Source organism: Genypterus blacodes, unplaced genomic scaffold (genome assembly GCF_046128005.1).
Source record: "Genypterus blacodes isolate CSIRO-AG114 ecotype Tasmania unplaced genomic scaffold, CSIRO-AGI_Gbla_v1 ptg000187l_1, whole genome shotgun sequence".
Taxonomy (NCBI): domain Eukaryota; kingdom Metazoa; phylum Chordata; class Actinopteri; order Ophidiiformes; family Ophidiidae; genus Genypterus; species Genypterus blacodes.
In genome coordinates, this window is record NW_027466988.1 from 34,923 (window position 1) to 51,754 (window position 16,832).

The 16,832-nt window shown below is 43.6% G+C and overlaps 1 protein-coding gene across 1 annotated transcript; it reads right to left on the reverse strand.

Moving 5' to 3' along the window:
* Nucleotides 1-1,826: 1,826 nt before the first annotated feature.
* On the reverse strand, nucleotides 1,827-15,427 carry pde1a (phosphodiesterase 1A, calmodulin-dependent). The gene is made up of 16 exons (XM_076168100.1): nucleotides 15,135-15,427; nucleotides 11,660-11,686; nucleotides 10,909-11,022; nucleotides 10,188-10,370; nucleotides 9,538-9,604; nucleotides 8,786-8,902; nucleotides 8,007-8,147; nucleotides 6,194-6,294; nucleotides 5,838-5,963; nucleotides 5,327-5,428; nucleotides 4,866-4,986; nucleotides 4,673-4,754; nucleotides 4,277-4,397; nucleotides 3,247-3,431; nucleotides 2,195-2,383; nucleotides 1,827-1,870 (listed from the first exon to the last, which is right to left on the reverse strand). Exons 1-16 carry the CDS (start codon nucleotides 15,425-15,427, stop codon nucleotides 1,827-1,829), a joined length of 2,013 nt encoding a protein of 670 aa, XP_076024215.1.
* Between the last annotated feature and the right edge of the window lie 1,405 nt (nucleotides 15,428-16,832).

A 16,832-nucleotide genomic window follows, 5' to 3' on the forward strand; every position in this document is an offset into this window, starting at 1 on the left:
ATCTCCCAACTCTCCACGTTATGGCCATCAGGCCTTAATGAGAGGCAGGTTCTTGTTCTGGACTTGTGCAGTATGGATGGCCAGTGCTTTGGGTGATGATGAGATGTATGTCTCATCATTGCCCCTAACCCCAACCCCAACTCTAACCCTAACCCTAACCCGTGTTTCCAGCATCTAGTATGTTCTTAAGATTTGTTCCTTTGCTCATGGTTGTTTCTGGATTACTCTGGATTGTTTTTTAATGGATTCCTCATCTGTTCCTTGGGCTGTTTGCTGTTATACCATTGATATGTGATCTTTTTAGACTTAGAATGTGCTTTAGGTTTCCCACCTATCCTCTCTCCTAAACACAAATGTTCAGCATTGTGCAGTGTTTGATTTCTTTCTTGATATACTGTTTACACAAAACAAATAAAAGCCATGAAAATGTGACAACCTTGTGTACTTCATATTTAATTTCATCATTACAGAAATACAGAAAAAAGCTATACAATATTCAAGATACTTTCTTTCACACACCCATACAGGCACTAGGGTAACACCCCCGCGCACACAACACACTGACCAACACATGCACTCAGCCATAGAGGACACACTGCTGCTCAGAGGGTCTCAATCACCAATTTCAAACTATAACTGATGTCACTTCGGTGGTTTCAGTGTTCAGGATGTGATGTCACATTGGTTGTCTCTTTATTCTCAGCTACATTTTTGTTCCACAGAACAAGCAGCACTGGATTAAGTGTTCATACTCTAACCTGTCAATCTCTGGCCACATCCCAATCTTTGATCAGACAGCAGGTGTAGGACATGTATACAGTGAACATGTAACAGAGTGCCAAACCTCTGAGTTATGAAGGTCTGCACATGAGCAGAGCAAAGGCACACATGCACATCATACAATGGAAAGTGTGAGTCAACTCTAAATATACAGTGGAGTGTACTAAGTGGAGACAGACAGACAGACAGACAGATTTCTGGACTCCATCCCCCATCGTCCTCCCATGATTGATTCTGATAGATTTGAAATCACCAACCTTCACTCAGCAGATGTGAAAATGCTGCAGGTTGAGAAAATCCTTCTGAATCTGCAGCACTACTAAACTTTGTAGTCACAGAAGCATGCGAGTGTGCACACACACACACAGGTGTTTGTGCTTCCTCCTCAATATAGGAAGCGTAAACTCAGACAGAAATGTGCAGTGTGAAGTGAGTTCTGTGGTGGAGTTGTAGACTCTATACATCTGTACATATTGATATTGGACATTTATTTTGCAACAGGGTAAGATAATTGACAGGTCTAATAATTAGGCTGAACATTCAGGGTCAATCATGTCATTCATTTACATAACACCCAAATGATTGAACACAGATTGGGATGCAGCCAGAGCACTATCTAGAGCAACAGAAGTTATAGAAGAACACTTTTCACCTTTAACCGCATCTTGTAAATACACACTGACACACACCAATGTGCATCATGTACAAATCACCACCTTCATGACTTCATTCCTGCTGTTAATTTATAGTAAACTGTAAACAAGCATTTTGTGTTTTCAAGATATAGTATGCTGTGGTCTTTCATTCATCCATCATCTTTTCAGACCTTTAACTTAGACTTTAGTTGTGGAATGTCCTGACATGGTTCCTTTGCTCAGATTCTGAAATTAACTCACACAAACACTTTTAAACAGAGCACTAAGCTCAGATGTCAATGGTGGGTTGTACATATAACTTCCGGAGCCCTCGGGCCACACTGAGTCAGTGAAGAGATTTAACTCCTGCTGCTCTGTGCTGCTCGTTGCCAAAGTGGGTTCGGAACATCATCAGGCCTTTTCTTGATTCTCCTCCTCATCCTCTTGTGCAGCCCCTACAACAGTTAGCATGAATACAGGTCAGTTCATAGAGGACATAATCAAATTACATTCAACTTCATTTACAGCCCCAAATGACAACAAAAGTTATCTCAAGGCACCTTACATACAGCGCCTTTAAAGAAAACAAACATTCCCCCATGTGAAGCACTTGGCAATAGCAGCAAGAAAAAGCTCCCCTTTCATGGAAGGAAACCTCAGGCAGGACCGGGCGGCCATCTGCCTTGACCAGTCGGGTTTACAGAGAAAGAGAGAGGAGAGAGAGTAGAGAGATGGAAAGAGAGAGAAAGTAGGTAAACTGTGTGATATCTAATTCTCACCATTCCATATCAGGTGATCAGTAGCCATGTGTTTAGCAGGCGAGTCATCGTGTACGTCATCAGGTGGTGAGGCATCTAAGCTCTGTGATTGGTCATGGGCGTGGCCATCAGGGAAAGTGTGGTTGGGTGAGGTATTTGACTGGATGTCACATTCCACTTTCTGTCTTTCCTTCTCCTTATTGGCTACCTCTGCAAACACAAGCGTACACAACATCACATCAGTCTACAGACGCCTGTGTGCTGTTTGTGTTGGTGAGACTTCACGTTTGTGTGTGTGTGTGTGTGTGTCGGACTGTAAGTCGCCATCTCTGTCTGTCTCTGCAGTGTTACCGTACTATACAGTGTTACCGCTTCCAAAATAAAAGTACATGTTTAATGTCATGGTGTGTGCATGGGGAGGGGTGTCTTAAAAACCTCATCCGTCAATCAAACCAGGGGAGAGTCTTCTTCCCCGAGGACCCAACTGAGCCCAGGGAAAACTGACGTGATGTGGACAACCCTAACCCAACCCCCCTGTGTTTTAGATAACGTCGCTCACCAACCATTAGGTCATATCCAGACCTCCCACCCTTGTCCTTCACAAATAACACTGATCCTACCACCACCTCCTCCATCTGAACCGCCTCCTCACACATCCACCACCTTGTTACCCGAGGAAGCATCCTTAACACCAATTGAGAGGGTCCTTCATGACCGCGACAAAGCATTAAGATAAGAATTTAGACAGAGGCACATACATGTAATCTAGCCTTACACACACCACAGTACTTGCGGATGAAGCACAAACCAAAATGCTCATATTTCAATATACATTACCCAAAGAAATTATGGCCCAAAAAAGTTGGAAGTGTCCGCAATCCTCTGCTAACTAATACATCTAGCTCCATGAACTGAAATCCACAGGAGGCCACAGACATCTTACAACAAGGCTAGACTCATGTTCACCATCACACCAACGCCAAGTGCTTGCTCGTGGGGGAATGTTGGGCTTCTTTTTAATTGTGTGTGTGTGTGTGTATGGTGTGTGTGTGTGTGTGTGTGTGCGTGTGTACCATGCACACTCAGCTCTTTCCATTTTTCTTTGTTACTGTTGATGACTTCAGAGAGGCGGAGCTTCAGAGATGATAGGTCAACGGATATTAGTGAGAAGTCCATCTGTCCATCATCATTGCTGCCATGACGACCACTGCTGTGTCTCTGCACAGACTCTACAGTAACTGAGCCACTTCCTGTTAGACTGGAAGACAAGAATATGAAGCAGGAACACACCATTGAAAAGCAAGAAGTATCTGAGCCACAATTAACATGAACGTTACGTAGCCTGGTCCTCTTTATGATTCTTCTTCTCTTCTTTATCTGTCTTTGCCTCTCCCCCCCTGTGTGGTCAAATCTGTATATATCAATGTGTTACACACATGGACCCAGCTAACAGAACTTGGACACGTAGCTTCACTAACACCACTCTGGTAGAGAACACAATTATTCATCACTAACAATGTTATTACCCCCTGTACAACCAGACTGCATAAGACGCCAAAGTCACCCTTTCTTTACATGACATTACGATCATTTGACGCTTTTATCCAAAGCGACTTACATTGCATTACCACCCTTCGCAGAGGGGGGAGCAATTGAGGGTTCGGTGCCTTGCTCAGGGGCACCTCGGCAGGGGCTCGAACCGGCAACCCTCCGGTTCCCAAGCGGAAGCACTACCCGCTGAGCCACTGCCTCCCTTCTTCATCTCCTCTGTCCACATGTGTACAATATTTCCATGGTCCCAATCAATATTTCTTTCCCTTTTCTCTGTCTTTTCGTTTCTCCCCTTCTCTCTGTATAAAAAATACAAATCTTCTAGTGTGTGCTGGTCTGACAGAATGGATGACTTACATTGTGGCCAAAATGAGAAAATGAATTTTTCACATATTATATACATTTTGGTAAAATATGCAAGAAATGTTTTCATTAATTCCAAAACTAGCTCAAGTGAGAAAAGTGACACTTTACATGTTGAAAATAGTTATTGTCTTAGCAGTGGTGGTAGCAGTTACAGTTTCTTAGTAACAGTAGGCCTTTTAGTAGTACCTGGACCTCCTAGTTCCAGTCTCTCTGGCCTTCCTCTCCTCTTCAATCAGAGGACCAATCACCTTCTCTGTTGTATCCACCAACACACTGAATGTCGGCTCCACGATGAAATCAATGAAACCTACAGACAGAGAATGAAACATTAGTGTGAGACACACTTTGCCAGCTGGAGTCACTCTTCAACAACATTAACATTTAGTGCTTATGGGCTAATGATAACCCACTGCTAGCCATGCTGTTTCTCAGGAGTCATCAATTCCTGCCTCTTTACCTGCTACAAAGCTGTTTAGTGGATGTGTTCATGATTATTGGAAAATGGTTGTTTGTTCTTACCCATTTGTGATTGGTGGATTGTCATATTTCCTACCCTATGACTGATTGGTGGTTTATTCCTACCTATCTGAGATTGGGCAATCATGGTGGCTTTGCGGTCACAGAGTGGCGAGAAAGGAAGGCCGAGCTCCACCTCTTTATCTCCCTGGAAACGAGATTGTTACATGTGCATGAAGAAGACCAGTTGTGTGAGTGTGTGTGTGTGTGTGTGTGTGTGTGTGTACATGTACATGTGCAGGTGCTCATGTGTGCGTACCTGTCTGAAAAACTCCTCCATCAGGCTGTGAGTCCAGCGGTAATGCAGTGGCCAGGCTTTAGCAGGATGACTGATGTCTGCTGCATGAAGCATGAGAGACAGCACCTTGACTTTATCTAGACTGGAGAGCGATATAAGTGAGGGGCAGATGGAGAGAGAGAGAGAGACAGTGGGAGACAGACAGAGATTGATGCAAAGTGACAGAGAGGGGGGGGAGACAATGGAAGAGACAGGTGAAGAGAGAGAGTGAGAGACTGATGCAGAGGGAGACAGAAAGAGAGAGAGAGAGGGTGGGAGGGAGGAAGGGAGAGAGAGAATCCAAGTTAAAAGCTGAAGTGAATAAAAATATTTGAGTTGATCGATTGAAGTTTTATGTTTAAATAGCAACAACAAAGTTAATATAAAAGTTATTCAAAGAAAAGACGTTACTGAGACATGTCAGAGGTCAAGGTTACACTGACCTGTGTGTCTGTGTCAAGGTGTTTCTCATGGTCTTAATCTGCTGGAAGTGACACGACATGTCTGTGGACATCACCATCTCGATCACCAGTGCCCTCAGCTCCCTGACGGAACAATAATCATGTTTGAGTGGTTAAATCAGATCCATTTCCCCTTCACAGCTCTCGTTAATCATGCTTTTTTCTTTGGATATTTGTTCTTCTTGCTTTTGCTTATGTCATGTTTGTTGATTGTGGTTATTTTAGTTCTGTATGTTATTTTCAGTATGTGGAATATGCACAAGAAAAGATGTGACTGATTTCAGAAGATCAAAGAGGAACTACCAAACAACCTTAATACTGAGAACCAATCAGAAAAGCCTAATTGGTCATTACAACTTATCAGTGACTGAACACAATTAACTTTTATTCCAAATAGTCATTTATTAATGCTTTATCAATGATCAATATTCACTGACACACAGATGCAAATAAAAAAATCAAAACCCTTTCAGAATTTATTTATTATTTGTACCTCCAGTCGTCCTTGTTCAGGTTGATCAGGATGTTCATGTCTTCTTCTGCCATCAGCCTGTAGGCGGCACTCACGTGATGATTCTCCAGCACTGACCTATCGTTGTACAGGATTGCAACCTCTGACCTGTCAGAAAGAACAAACCACGACAAAGTAATACTGACATGTACTTCCTGTTAATACAAGATTCTTCACATTTATCACTCGAGTAAAAAATGCGTTTACTCCGGAACAACCACTTCCTGTTTTCACATTGTAAGCATTACATCTAAAACCAATGACTCACAAGAACACAAACATTTTCATCACAATTTCAAATCTACAAAATCAACAGCTGATCAAACTTCCTCATTTACCTGGCGTGAATGTGGAAGTTGTTGGTGGTTCCTGTGTGCTCGAAGTCGTGAATCGCTGCAGCAAAAACCATCGCCAAGATCTCCAGCTCACTGAGCCAGTGCTGAACACACACACACACACAGAGAGAGAGAGAGACAGACAGAGCAAGAGAGAGAGAGACAAACACAGATAAAGAGAGACAGTAGCAACATATTAGAATGACTTTCCAAAGGCTTTGATAGCCAAACAGTACTTCATACACATAGTAACCAAGTGTTCTACATTTTATTAAGATAGTTAATAATCAGACTTCAGCCTCTAACTGTGCTAACAGATGTTTCCATTTATTTGATCTTCCTTCTAGTTTCTCTTAAACTAAATAAATTAAGCTCTGAGCCTTTTACAGATAGCTAAGGTTTCACTTTTTATCCAAGCAACAGTACCAACAGGTTTTCTCAATTACTGATGGCTGTCTGCATTTTTACAATCATGGTGACATCATCTGCATATGCAGAGAACATATGACATATGCTACAACAAGATAGCATCAGTCCACCAACACACAGTGTTTTTTACAAAGCTGTGGGTCAATAAGGCATAGAGCACAATGAACAGCTCTGTCTTATTCCTCTGTCTGCTCTATAGGGGGCGCTCAAATCCCCTTTTATCTTGTGCACACTCTCAACACCTTGGTTCAGAACTTTGATCTCAGATCTCACCATGTTCTAGGAGTCTCTGTTTATCTGTTTGTCTATTCCTTTACTTCAGGCCAAAGAAAAACCGGATCTATCTATCCATCTAAAAGACATTTTCCCTGATATTCTCTTTGTGCCATGTACCTTGTCTCCAAATGTCTACTATAAATCATGACGGTTTAAAGCCCTCTGTGATGCTCCGTGTGGATGAGTGCAATTAAAGTCTCATAACAATAAAAGGTCTTCTCTTCTGTAAGGTTTTAAAGACTCTGTAGGGTTGTGCATTGGCTGCTGAAGATGAATAAATGTAAGACTGAAACACTCAAACTTGGCTGTGAACACCAGGAGGCGACACACTGCTGTCTGCAGCTCACAGCTGACTAGTAAAAAGCTTTTGGAGAACAAGATGGCGGTTCTCCAGTGACTGAGCTCAGATCTCCAGATGACTTCTCCCTCCCACTCTCATTTTCAGCATCACTGTGTGTTTCCTGCACTAAAATCATCTCATTCACTCTCAACTCAGTCTGTAAGTTTCCTGCTCAGTGAAACCTCCTCTCTCTGTTCTTCATCTCTTCCTCCACACTAGCGTCAGAGTCTCTGCTTTCCTGTCTGTCCTCTTCAATCATATCCACCTCCTCAGCCTTAGTGATTCCACCGTGTTTGTCCTCATTCTCTGCTTCATCTCCTCCCTCATCTAAATCCTCGTCTCAAATCAAATTTCATTTCTGGTTCAGGCCGTTTTCTCTCTTCTTTGCCCTGAAGTTTCTCCTTCACTCGTGTCTCTGTCCTGCCCTGCTGTTCCCTCTCTAGCATACGGAAGCCAGGGCTGATCCTCAGGCTGTGTCTCCTGGTTAGTGTGCTGAACTCCATGCTGTGACTTACACTGATAGCATTCAGAAACTTCACACTATTAACTAAAATCACACCCAAACGCCATCCATAAACAGACGGAAAATATTAAAATATGATATGATGATATAAGATCTAGAAACCACTCCGTCCACACTCACGCCAGCATGCAATCAAAGAGAGAGACAGAGAGAGGCAGTGAGACAGACACAGAGATGTGATGACGCAGATAATGATGTGCTGTGTGTGTGTGTGTGTGTGTGTGTGTGTGTGTGTGTGTGTGTGTTACCATCAGTCCTGTGTGTAGCATCAGGAAGTGGGCAGTCTGAGTGACATCAGCAGCATGAATGAGGTTGTGGTAGGGATTCCTGTGTTTACTGTAACCGATTTCCAGAGCCTCCACAAACTGTACCAGAGTCTGGACAGGGATCTGAAACCAGTATAACAAGAACAACTGAGAAAGAGTCTTAACTTTTCTGACATTGATAATTAATGGATATTTCTGTTCTATATGTCCTGGACAAAACGTTTCCATGGGTTACTGGAATCACGTCAAACCAAATCAAAGTGATGGCAGGATGGAGGATGGGAGTTTCTGAAGCCTTCTGGCATGGAGACAGCATAGCAGCAAGGAGAACTGGAAAGCAGCTGTGGGTGGGGCCCCCACACTCACTCTGCCTTCCCGCAGGCTGGAAGGAAGGTCAGTAGGCGCACAGGAGAGAGCCTGGACATCAGCTGCTGTGCCTCATCCTCTGTCTGAGCAGCTCAGACTAAGATAAGGAAGTCAGTCTAAAGCAGTGGTTCCCGAAATGGGGGGCTCAGCACGTGAGTACGGGATGAGAAGAGGAGCGATACGAAGAAGTGTCGCCTCAGGCAAATGAATGAGGCGATACTTTTTGGTATGGCAGCAGGAGAATGAGCATCCAGATAGCATAAATGCTCCATGTATTTGGGTTAGGGTGGGGGACCCTGCAGAAAAAGTTTGGGAACCACTGGTTTAAAGTATCAACTTTGGGTTCCATAGCTCTGCCCACCATGTGTGTGTTAACAAGAGGAAGCTGCATGTACCCTGAACCTGTTGATGAGGTCATATCGGGTCAGCAGGTCATAGACCAGGAACTTGAGCGCGTGGTCTCCAGTGGCCTCTTGGAAGTAAAACACATCAAATGACCACTGATCCGCTTCCTGAAAAAGAGCCATTGATAAAAGTGCAATATCATCATCATCCTCATCATCTTCATACATCCCAGTGTAACAGAAGCGAGCTTAGGTTAAATTGTTCACAGTTAAAAAGTTATAGATAGTATTTATTTGAAAATGTCTATTCCTCATCTATTTGTTTACTCATTTCCAAATAAACGACATTTCATATATCATGATGTATATGATGTCATAATGCTGGAAGGCCAAGCGGACGTGTTGTTTCACAATCTGCTGCTGTGCTTTATGAATTACCCTTGTAGTCCATGAAGAAGATTAAGTCTTCTTCTCCATAATCAGACAAGAGAAACAAAACAAAAGAAATAATAACAATCCTTATAATCCCATATGAAGTCTACCACCATAGTTTTAGCTTTAAAAGATTTCCGGGAGCAAATGAAGCACAGCAAATTCCTGAAATCTGATATAGTCATTACAGTTAGTTATAAAAGAGGGTTAGGGTTAGATACCCCTCGCCAGCAGTGACACCAATTGTTCTGATAGCATAAAGGGTCTGAACAATTAGGATCCATGTTTTTTAACCAATCAAAGGGGGAAGGAAGTACATGTAGATGATTAGGGTTAGGGTCCATCTACTCAAAGTAGATGAGTGATCATACCTTCAGCGCTGTCAGAGCTGAGGGGGGGTAGGTCAGACCGGCCATGTTTGAGGTCCGTCTGTACATCCTGAAGGCACACACACACACAGAGAAAGAGAGTACTGCATTTGTTGGATTAAATGTCTTTAGTTAGTAGCAGATTGATTGTGGACTCTATAATTTCCTGGATAATTACTAAGCACTAACAATATTACACTTCCTATCAGAGTTCAGATTAAAGCTTTGAATGAATTTGCTGTGAGGTTAGTCAGACAACTTTTGACCTTTATTTTCAAGGATTAGATAATTTGTAACAGTTTTCCATGCTTCTGCTGAGAATACAACTGAATTTAAAGAAAAGAATGGCAAACTTGCTGACCCAGACCAGGACTTAAACCTGCTGAACCATGCCCCCTGCTGGGACAAGAAGGCTCAACATAATAGAGTGGCGATCTAAGGATCAGGAGGTTCCTGGTTCGATTAAGGGTCCTCCTAGGGTGCCTGACAAAGTGTCGTTGATCAAGACACAGCCCCTGACTGCTTCTGATGTGTGTGAATGCCATTGTAAACCAGACCAGGACTAAAACCCACTCAACCAAAGTAGAATGGCTTTGACCATGTGGATGTCATTGATGTTGACTGATGCATTTCATTACAAAAAAAGTGTTCACCTCTCCACAAAAATCCCTGCTTGCACTGCATGGACGATGCTCCTGAACTTTGGCTTTTCCTCAGGACGACGTTTGGCCAGGCCCATCTTCCTGCTGAAGGTGCAAGCCAGCCAGTCACGTACTTCGCTGGGCACTGACTCAGCCTGCAGGTCGCTGAGCTCATCTTCAGCATCCAATATGCGTCTGAGGGCAAAAATTAAGACCTGTTAGTAAATCAACCATCAATCAATTAATCCAATCAATCTATCTATCTATCTATCTATCTATCTATCTATCTATCTATCTATCTATCTATCTATCTATCTATCTATCTATCTATCTATCTATCTATCTATCTATCCATCCATCCATCCATCCAGCCAGCCAGCCAGCCAGCCAGCCAGCCAGCCAGCCAGCCAGCCATCCATCCATCCATCCATCCATCCAGCCAGCCAGCCAGCCAGCCAGCCAGCCATCCATCCATCCATCCATCCATCCATCCATCCATCCATCTATCTATCTATCTATCTCTCTATCTATCTATCCAGCCATCCAGCCAGCCAGCCATCTATCTATCTATCTATCTATCAATCAGTTGCTATCTGATTTGTAGACAGAAATTTCAATTTCAAAGGTGAAAAAAATAAAAATGGCTTGGGAGTGGAGACCAAACCACACATTAACCCTTCAGCCATCTCCATCCATCCATCCATCCAACATTCCTCCCATCTGCCCAACCCACCTGGTCTCATCAGTGTAAACAGCCTCCAACAGGGCGGCAGCGTGCTCCAGGTTTCTACGAAGTTCCGTCAGATCCACCACACCTTGATCCATCTGGTCTAGAACCCCCCTCAGCCTGCATCACACACACACACGTACACATACATCAGTTAAAAGAGATGGGACGACAGTTTTGATGTAGTTTTGGTTTAATGTTGACACTGATCACTGCGTGTGTATGCATGTGTGTGTGTGTGTGTGTGTGTGTGTGTGTGTGTGTGTGTTGATGTCTAACTGTTTACAGACGGTGAGCAGAGGATAACGAAGGGGAGAAAGAAAGATTGCTAGGCATCCTTCTGTTGTCATGGAAACCAAACACCTTCCTGTAAACTGGATGAAATCTGTTTTAGTTTCCATGGTTACAGATGGAAAAGGGGGATGGGGTAGGAATAAAGACAGAGCGACAGACAGGGGGTAGAACGAGAGAAGGGGGAGCAATAGAAAGAGCAAGACAGAAAGCGGGAAAGGAGAAAGAGAGACAGAGTAAGTGAGAGGGGGGACAGAGAGAGGAGAGAGACAGACAGAGAGGGAGGGGAGAGAGACAGAGTGAGAGAGACAGACAGATGGTCCAGGTGTGTGTGGGAGGTGTGAGAGCCTCTTGATCATCACTGCTGTATTTAAGACAGCAATCTTCCCCTGTTTGTGTGTGTCTATGTGTGTGTGTGTGTGTGTGTGTGTGTGTGTGTGTGTGTGTGTGTGTGTGTGTGTGTTACCTCTGCGATGTACTTTTATATTTCTGCCTGTGAACAAAACACAGCAGAGTCAGAGTCATGCACAAATGTCTAAACCTGAAATGATCCTGATCCAGAGTCCAAAACAGGAATCAGGATGTGATCCAACCTGGACAGAAGATCTGATCTGCTTCCATTTTACTTTTTATTCTTCTCTTCTTTTTTTCTGTTTTGTTTTCAGTCTTCATGAAGCTACAGAGAAACAATCTGCTGCTGAAAAATATTTTCTCACTTTTCTTCCTCCACCAACTTTCAATCTGTTGCCTTTCCGTCTGTCTCTCTCTATATCTCAGTCTGTCTCTGTCATTGTCTACCCCTGTCTGTCTCTCTCTCACAATCGATCTCTGTCTCTATCTGTCTCACTGCCCTCTCTCTCTGTGTCTCCCTCTGCCTGTCTCTGTCTCTCTGTCTCTCTGTCGCTCTCCCTTTCTCTCTCTATCTCCCTCTGCCTGTCTCTCTCTCTCTGTCTTCCCTCCCCTTTTCATCTGTCTCTCTCTCCGTCTCTATCTCTCTCCTTTGTCCGCTTGTGTCCCACTGGAAGTTACACACAACTTGAAATAGCTGATGAAGAAACCATTTTCAGCAAATTATGGCTTTAGAAATAAAGCAAGAAATGTAGGAGTGATCCTTCCACGGTACGGTCACGTGTGGAAACTTATTACATCTGTGACATTACTAAAAGTCGTAACAATAGACGTGCAGCTTTGTTTCTCTTTGCTTTGTGCTAAGACAGTAAACGAACAATAAAGTCAGACAGTACTTCAATCATACAATACTACAGTCCTACCATAATATATCCTAACAATACTTCATCATCGTCATTTATTAGAACAGAGCTGTAATACTACACTCTACTTTCTTTGCCGCCACTAGGACAGTGTGAATGTGTGTAGTTTTGAAGTTGGCATTTATCAGTTTGCTGGAATAATTCCTGACCTGACTTTATGCAACACTATAGAGATAACACAGACGTACAGCATTAAAGTGTGACCAGCCTGTAGGGACCAGAACCAAACCTCTCCGCATATCTCTACATGTCTCCATACCTCCACGTCTCCATACCTCTACATGTCTCCATATCTCCACGTCTCCATACCTCTACATGTCTCCCTACCTCTACATGTCTCCAAACCTCTACATGTCTCCATACATCTACATGTCTCCATACCTCTACATGTCTCCATACATCTACATGTCTCCATACCTCTACATGTCTCCATACCTCTACATGTCTCCATACATCTACATGTCTCCATACATCTACATGTCTCCATACCTCTACATGTCTCCATACCTCTACATGTCTCCATACATCTACATGTCTCCATACATCTACATGTCTCCATACCTCTACATGTCTCTATACATCTACATGTCTCCATACCTCTACATGTCTCCAAACCTCTACATGTCTCCATACCTCTACATGTCTCCATACCTCTACATGTCTCTATACATCTACATGTCTCTATACATCTACATGTCTCTATACATCTACATGTCTCTATACATCTACATGTCTCTATACATCTACATGTCTCTATACATCTACATGTCTCCATACATCTACATGTCTCTATACATCTACATGTCTCCATACCTCTACATGTCTCCATACCTCTACATGTCTCCATATCTTTACATGTCTCCATACCTCTACATGTCTCCATACATCTACATGTCTCCATACCTCTACATGTCTCTATACATCTACATGTCTCCATACCTCTACATGTCTCCAAACCTCTACATGTCTCCATACATCTACATGTCTCCATACCTCTACATGTCTCTATACATCTACATGTCTCCATACCTCTACATGTCTCCAAACCTCTACATGTCTCCATACCTCTACATGTCTCCATACCTCTACATGTCTCCATACCTCTACATGTCTCCATATCTCCACGTCTCCATTCCTCTACATGTCTCCATACCTCTACATGTCTCCATACCTCTACATGTCTCCATATCTCCACGTCTCCATTCCTCTACATGTCTCCATACCTCTACATGTCTCCATACCTCTACATGTCTCCATATCTCCACGTCTCCATACCTCTACATGTCTCCATACCTCTACATGTCTCCATACCTCTACATGTCTCCATACCTCTACATGTCTCCATACCTCTACATGTCTCCATATCTCCACGTCTCCATACCTCTACATGTCTCCCTACCTCTACATGTCTCCAAACCTCTACATGTCTCCATACATCTACATGTCTCCATTCCTCTACATGTCTCCATACCTCTACATGTCTCCATACCTCTACATGTCTCCATATCTCCACGTCTCCATACCTCTACATGTCTCCATACCTCTACATGTCTCCATACCTCTACATGTCTCCATACATCTACATGTCTCCATACCTCTACATGTCTCCATACATCTACATGTCTCCATACCTCTACATGTCTCCATACATCTACATGTCTCCATACATCTACATGTCTCCATACATCTACATGTCTCCATACCTCTACATGTCTCCATACATCTACATGTCTCCATACCTCTACATGTCTCCATACATCTACATGTCTCCATACCTCTACATGTCTCCATACATCTACATGTCTCCATACCTCTACATGTCTCCATACATCTACATGTCTCCATACATCTACATGTCTCCATACATCTACATGTCTCCATACATCTACATGTCTCCATACCTCTACATGTCTCCATATCTCCACGTCTCCATTCCTCTACATGTCTCCATATCTCCACGTCTCCATTCCTCTACATGTCTCCATACCTCTACATGTCTCCATATCTCCACATGTCTCCATATCTCTGCATGTCTCTACATGTCTCCATATCTCTACATGTCTCCATATCTCTACATGTCTCCATGTGTCTCCATATCTCCACACGTCTCAATATCTCTTCTCTCTTAATCGCATGTTCACATTTTCAAGTCAGGAACTGCAAAGTTTCAGCTTTATTCCTGGATATTCAAACTGTCTTCTCTCTCTGTCTTTCTGTCTGTCTGTCTGCCTCTCTCTGTCTCTATTGTAACGCTTACTGTCTCCATGACAACTACATAGGACAAAAACATCTGCTGCAGTAACCTCAGAGTTATGACAGGCAGGCAGACAGGTGGGCAGACAGACAGACAGACAGACGGACAGAGAGACGCTTTTCATGATCACATCCCCATTTCTCTGTTCGGTCATATCGACCGCCCACTGTTGTGCAGTTGTTTCCTCATCATCCATCTTTCCCTGTGCTAGCATCACCATGGCAACCGTGTGAATACCACCATCATCCTCTTTCTTCATTACACACAGAACTCAGATCTAATCTGGGACCGTTTTAATTGCTCTATCTGTAATCAATGCATCTGATTGTAATCTTTATCATTACATTAGAAATGAGCACATTCATATGGTAGTTTCCGTGACGATCAGACATGTAATACTGAACGTGTTTACTCACATTCCTCTGAGGCGGATCAGGACCTGACTGTTATGGTTCTGCTCCAGAGCATCCACAAAATCTTGCACCTCCTCCTCTTTCTGCTCCTCCACAGTCTGAAGCACTTCCTCCTCTTCTTCCTTTCGCTCCTCCTCTTGCATCTCCACAATAACTTGTCTTTTCTTTTGCTCCTCTTCCTTCTGTATCTCTATTGCGTGCTTCTCCTCCTCTTGGTGCATTTCCTGCTCCAGCTGCACTTCCTCAGGTGACTGCTCCTGCTGAGCTTCTTCAGTCTGTTCCTCCTCTTGTTGCATCTTCTCTGCCTGCTCGCGCTCCTCCTGCTGCCCCTCCTGCTGTACCTCCTGAACCTGTGTTTCCTCTCCCCAGTGCATGTGTCCAGTCTGTGTCTCTTCAACAGCTTGTTGCACCTCCTCAGGCGACTCCCCCACCTCCTTGTTCATTGTGAGGGGGAGGAGCAGAAGGAGGTGCTGCAAGTTACTCCTCCTGGATTTTCCAAACGTTTGTCAGCACAAAAGAGTTGTTCAGCTTCAATGAAACTTCATCCCAGTTCCCTTGATGTCACCTTTCACTGAGATCAAACTAAACTAGATGATAGTGATGATGATGCCTCCTAACATCTAGTCTTTTGGGGTTAAAGGTCACTGGACAGCAAAAGAGATAAACAGCTGATCAGGTGATCGTTCGTGTTCGCTGCAAAGCAATCCAGCCGAACGGCGAAAAGTGTTTCCTTAGCAACACCACGAGGAAGTCGAGCAGCAATACGGATGGGATGAGAGCGGTGGGAGGACAAAGCAGAAGCAGAGAACATCACAGTGTTTCCGTGGTAACCCCACAACGGTTACTAAGAGTGATGGAATCCTGCAGCCTGGAAATATAAAAATGTCCCTGATTGCCCCTGAATTCAAACACAGGAAACTTTATACACACATACAGAGAAAGACAGAGAGAGAGACATAGAGAGAGAGAGAGAGAGAGAGAGAGAGAGAGAGAGACAACGAGAGAGGGAGAGAGAGAGGGAGAGAGACAGCGAGAGGTAGGGAGAGAGAGAGGGGGGGGAGAGAGACAGCGAGAGGCGGGGAGAGAGAGAGCGGGGGGAGAGAGCCATTGAGAGGTAGGGAGAGAGAAAGAGAGGGAAAGAGAGTGACAGAGCGAAAGAGAGAAAGAGAGAGTGACAGAGAGAAAGCGACTTTGACCAGTTGGAATGTTGGTGTAGGTTAAGTTAACCAATCGTTAAGGTTGCATTTCTTTATATTGTCTATTTAGCTTCATTCAGACACAAAGACAATTAATTGGAAAGCATAAGAGGTAAAAGTGCAGCGTAGATGGAACCATAGAACCAACAAGCTGCTTCAAGGTGTTTGGTTCTGACCTTGAGAACCTGAAGGCTGTGGATGAAGCACAAGCAGATAACATTTTGCTTTATGGACAAGCAGCCATGTTTGATCACAGACAGGTGATGAGACGGATATTTACGGTCAGACAGACAGGTGGAGTGAGACAAGGCCTAGTACTGCATTATTTAATATATCTATAATCAGCCATCATCCTGTCAAGGTTGGTGATTAGTTTATATCAACTCAAACCATCTCAGCTGTATCAATGCTAACAGGCTCAGGTCCTGGACGCTGACCCTGACCCAGACAGACAGACAGGTGATCAGTTGGTGAATCAACCAGACGTGTGATTAGGTGATCAGAC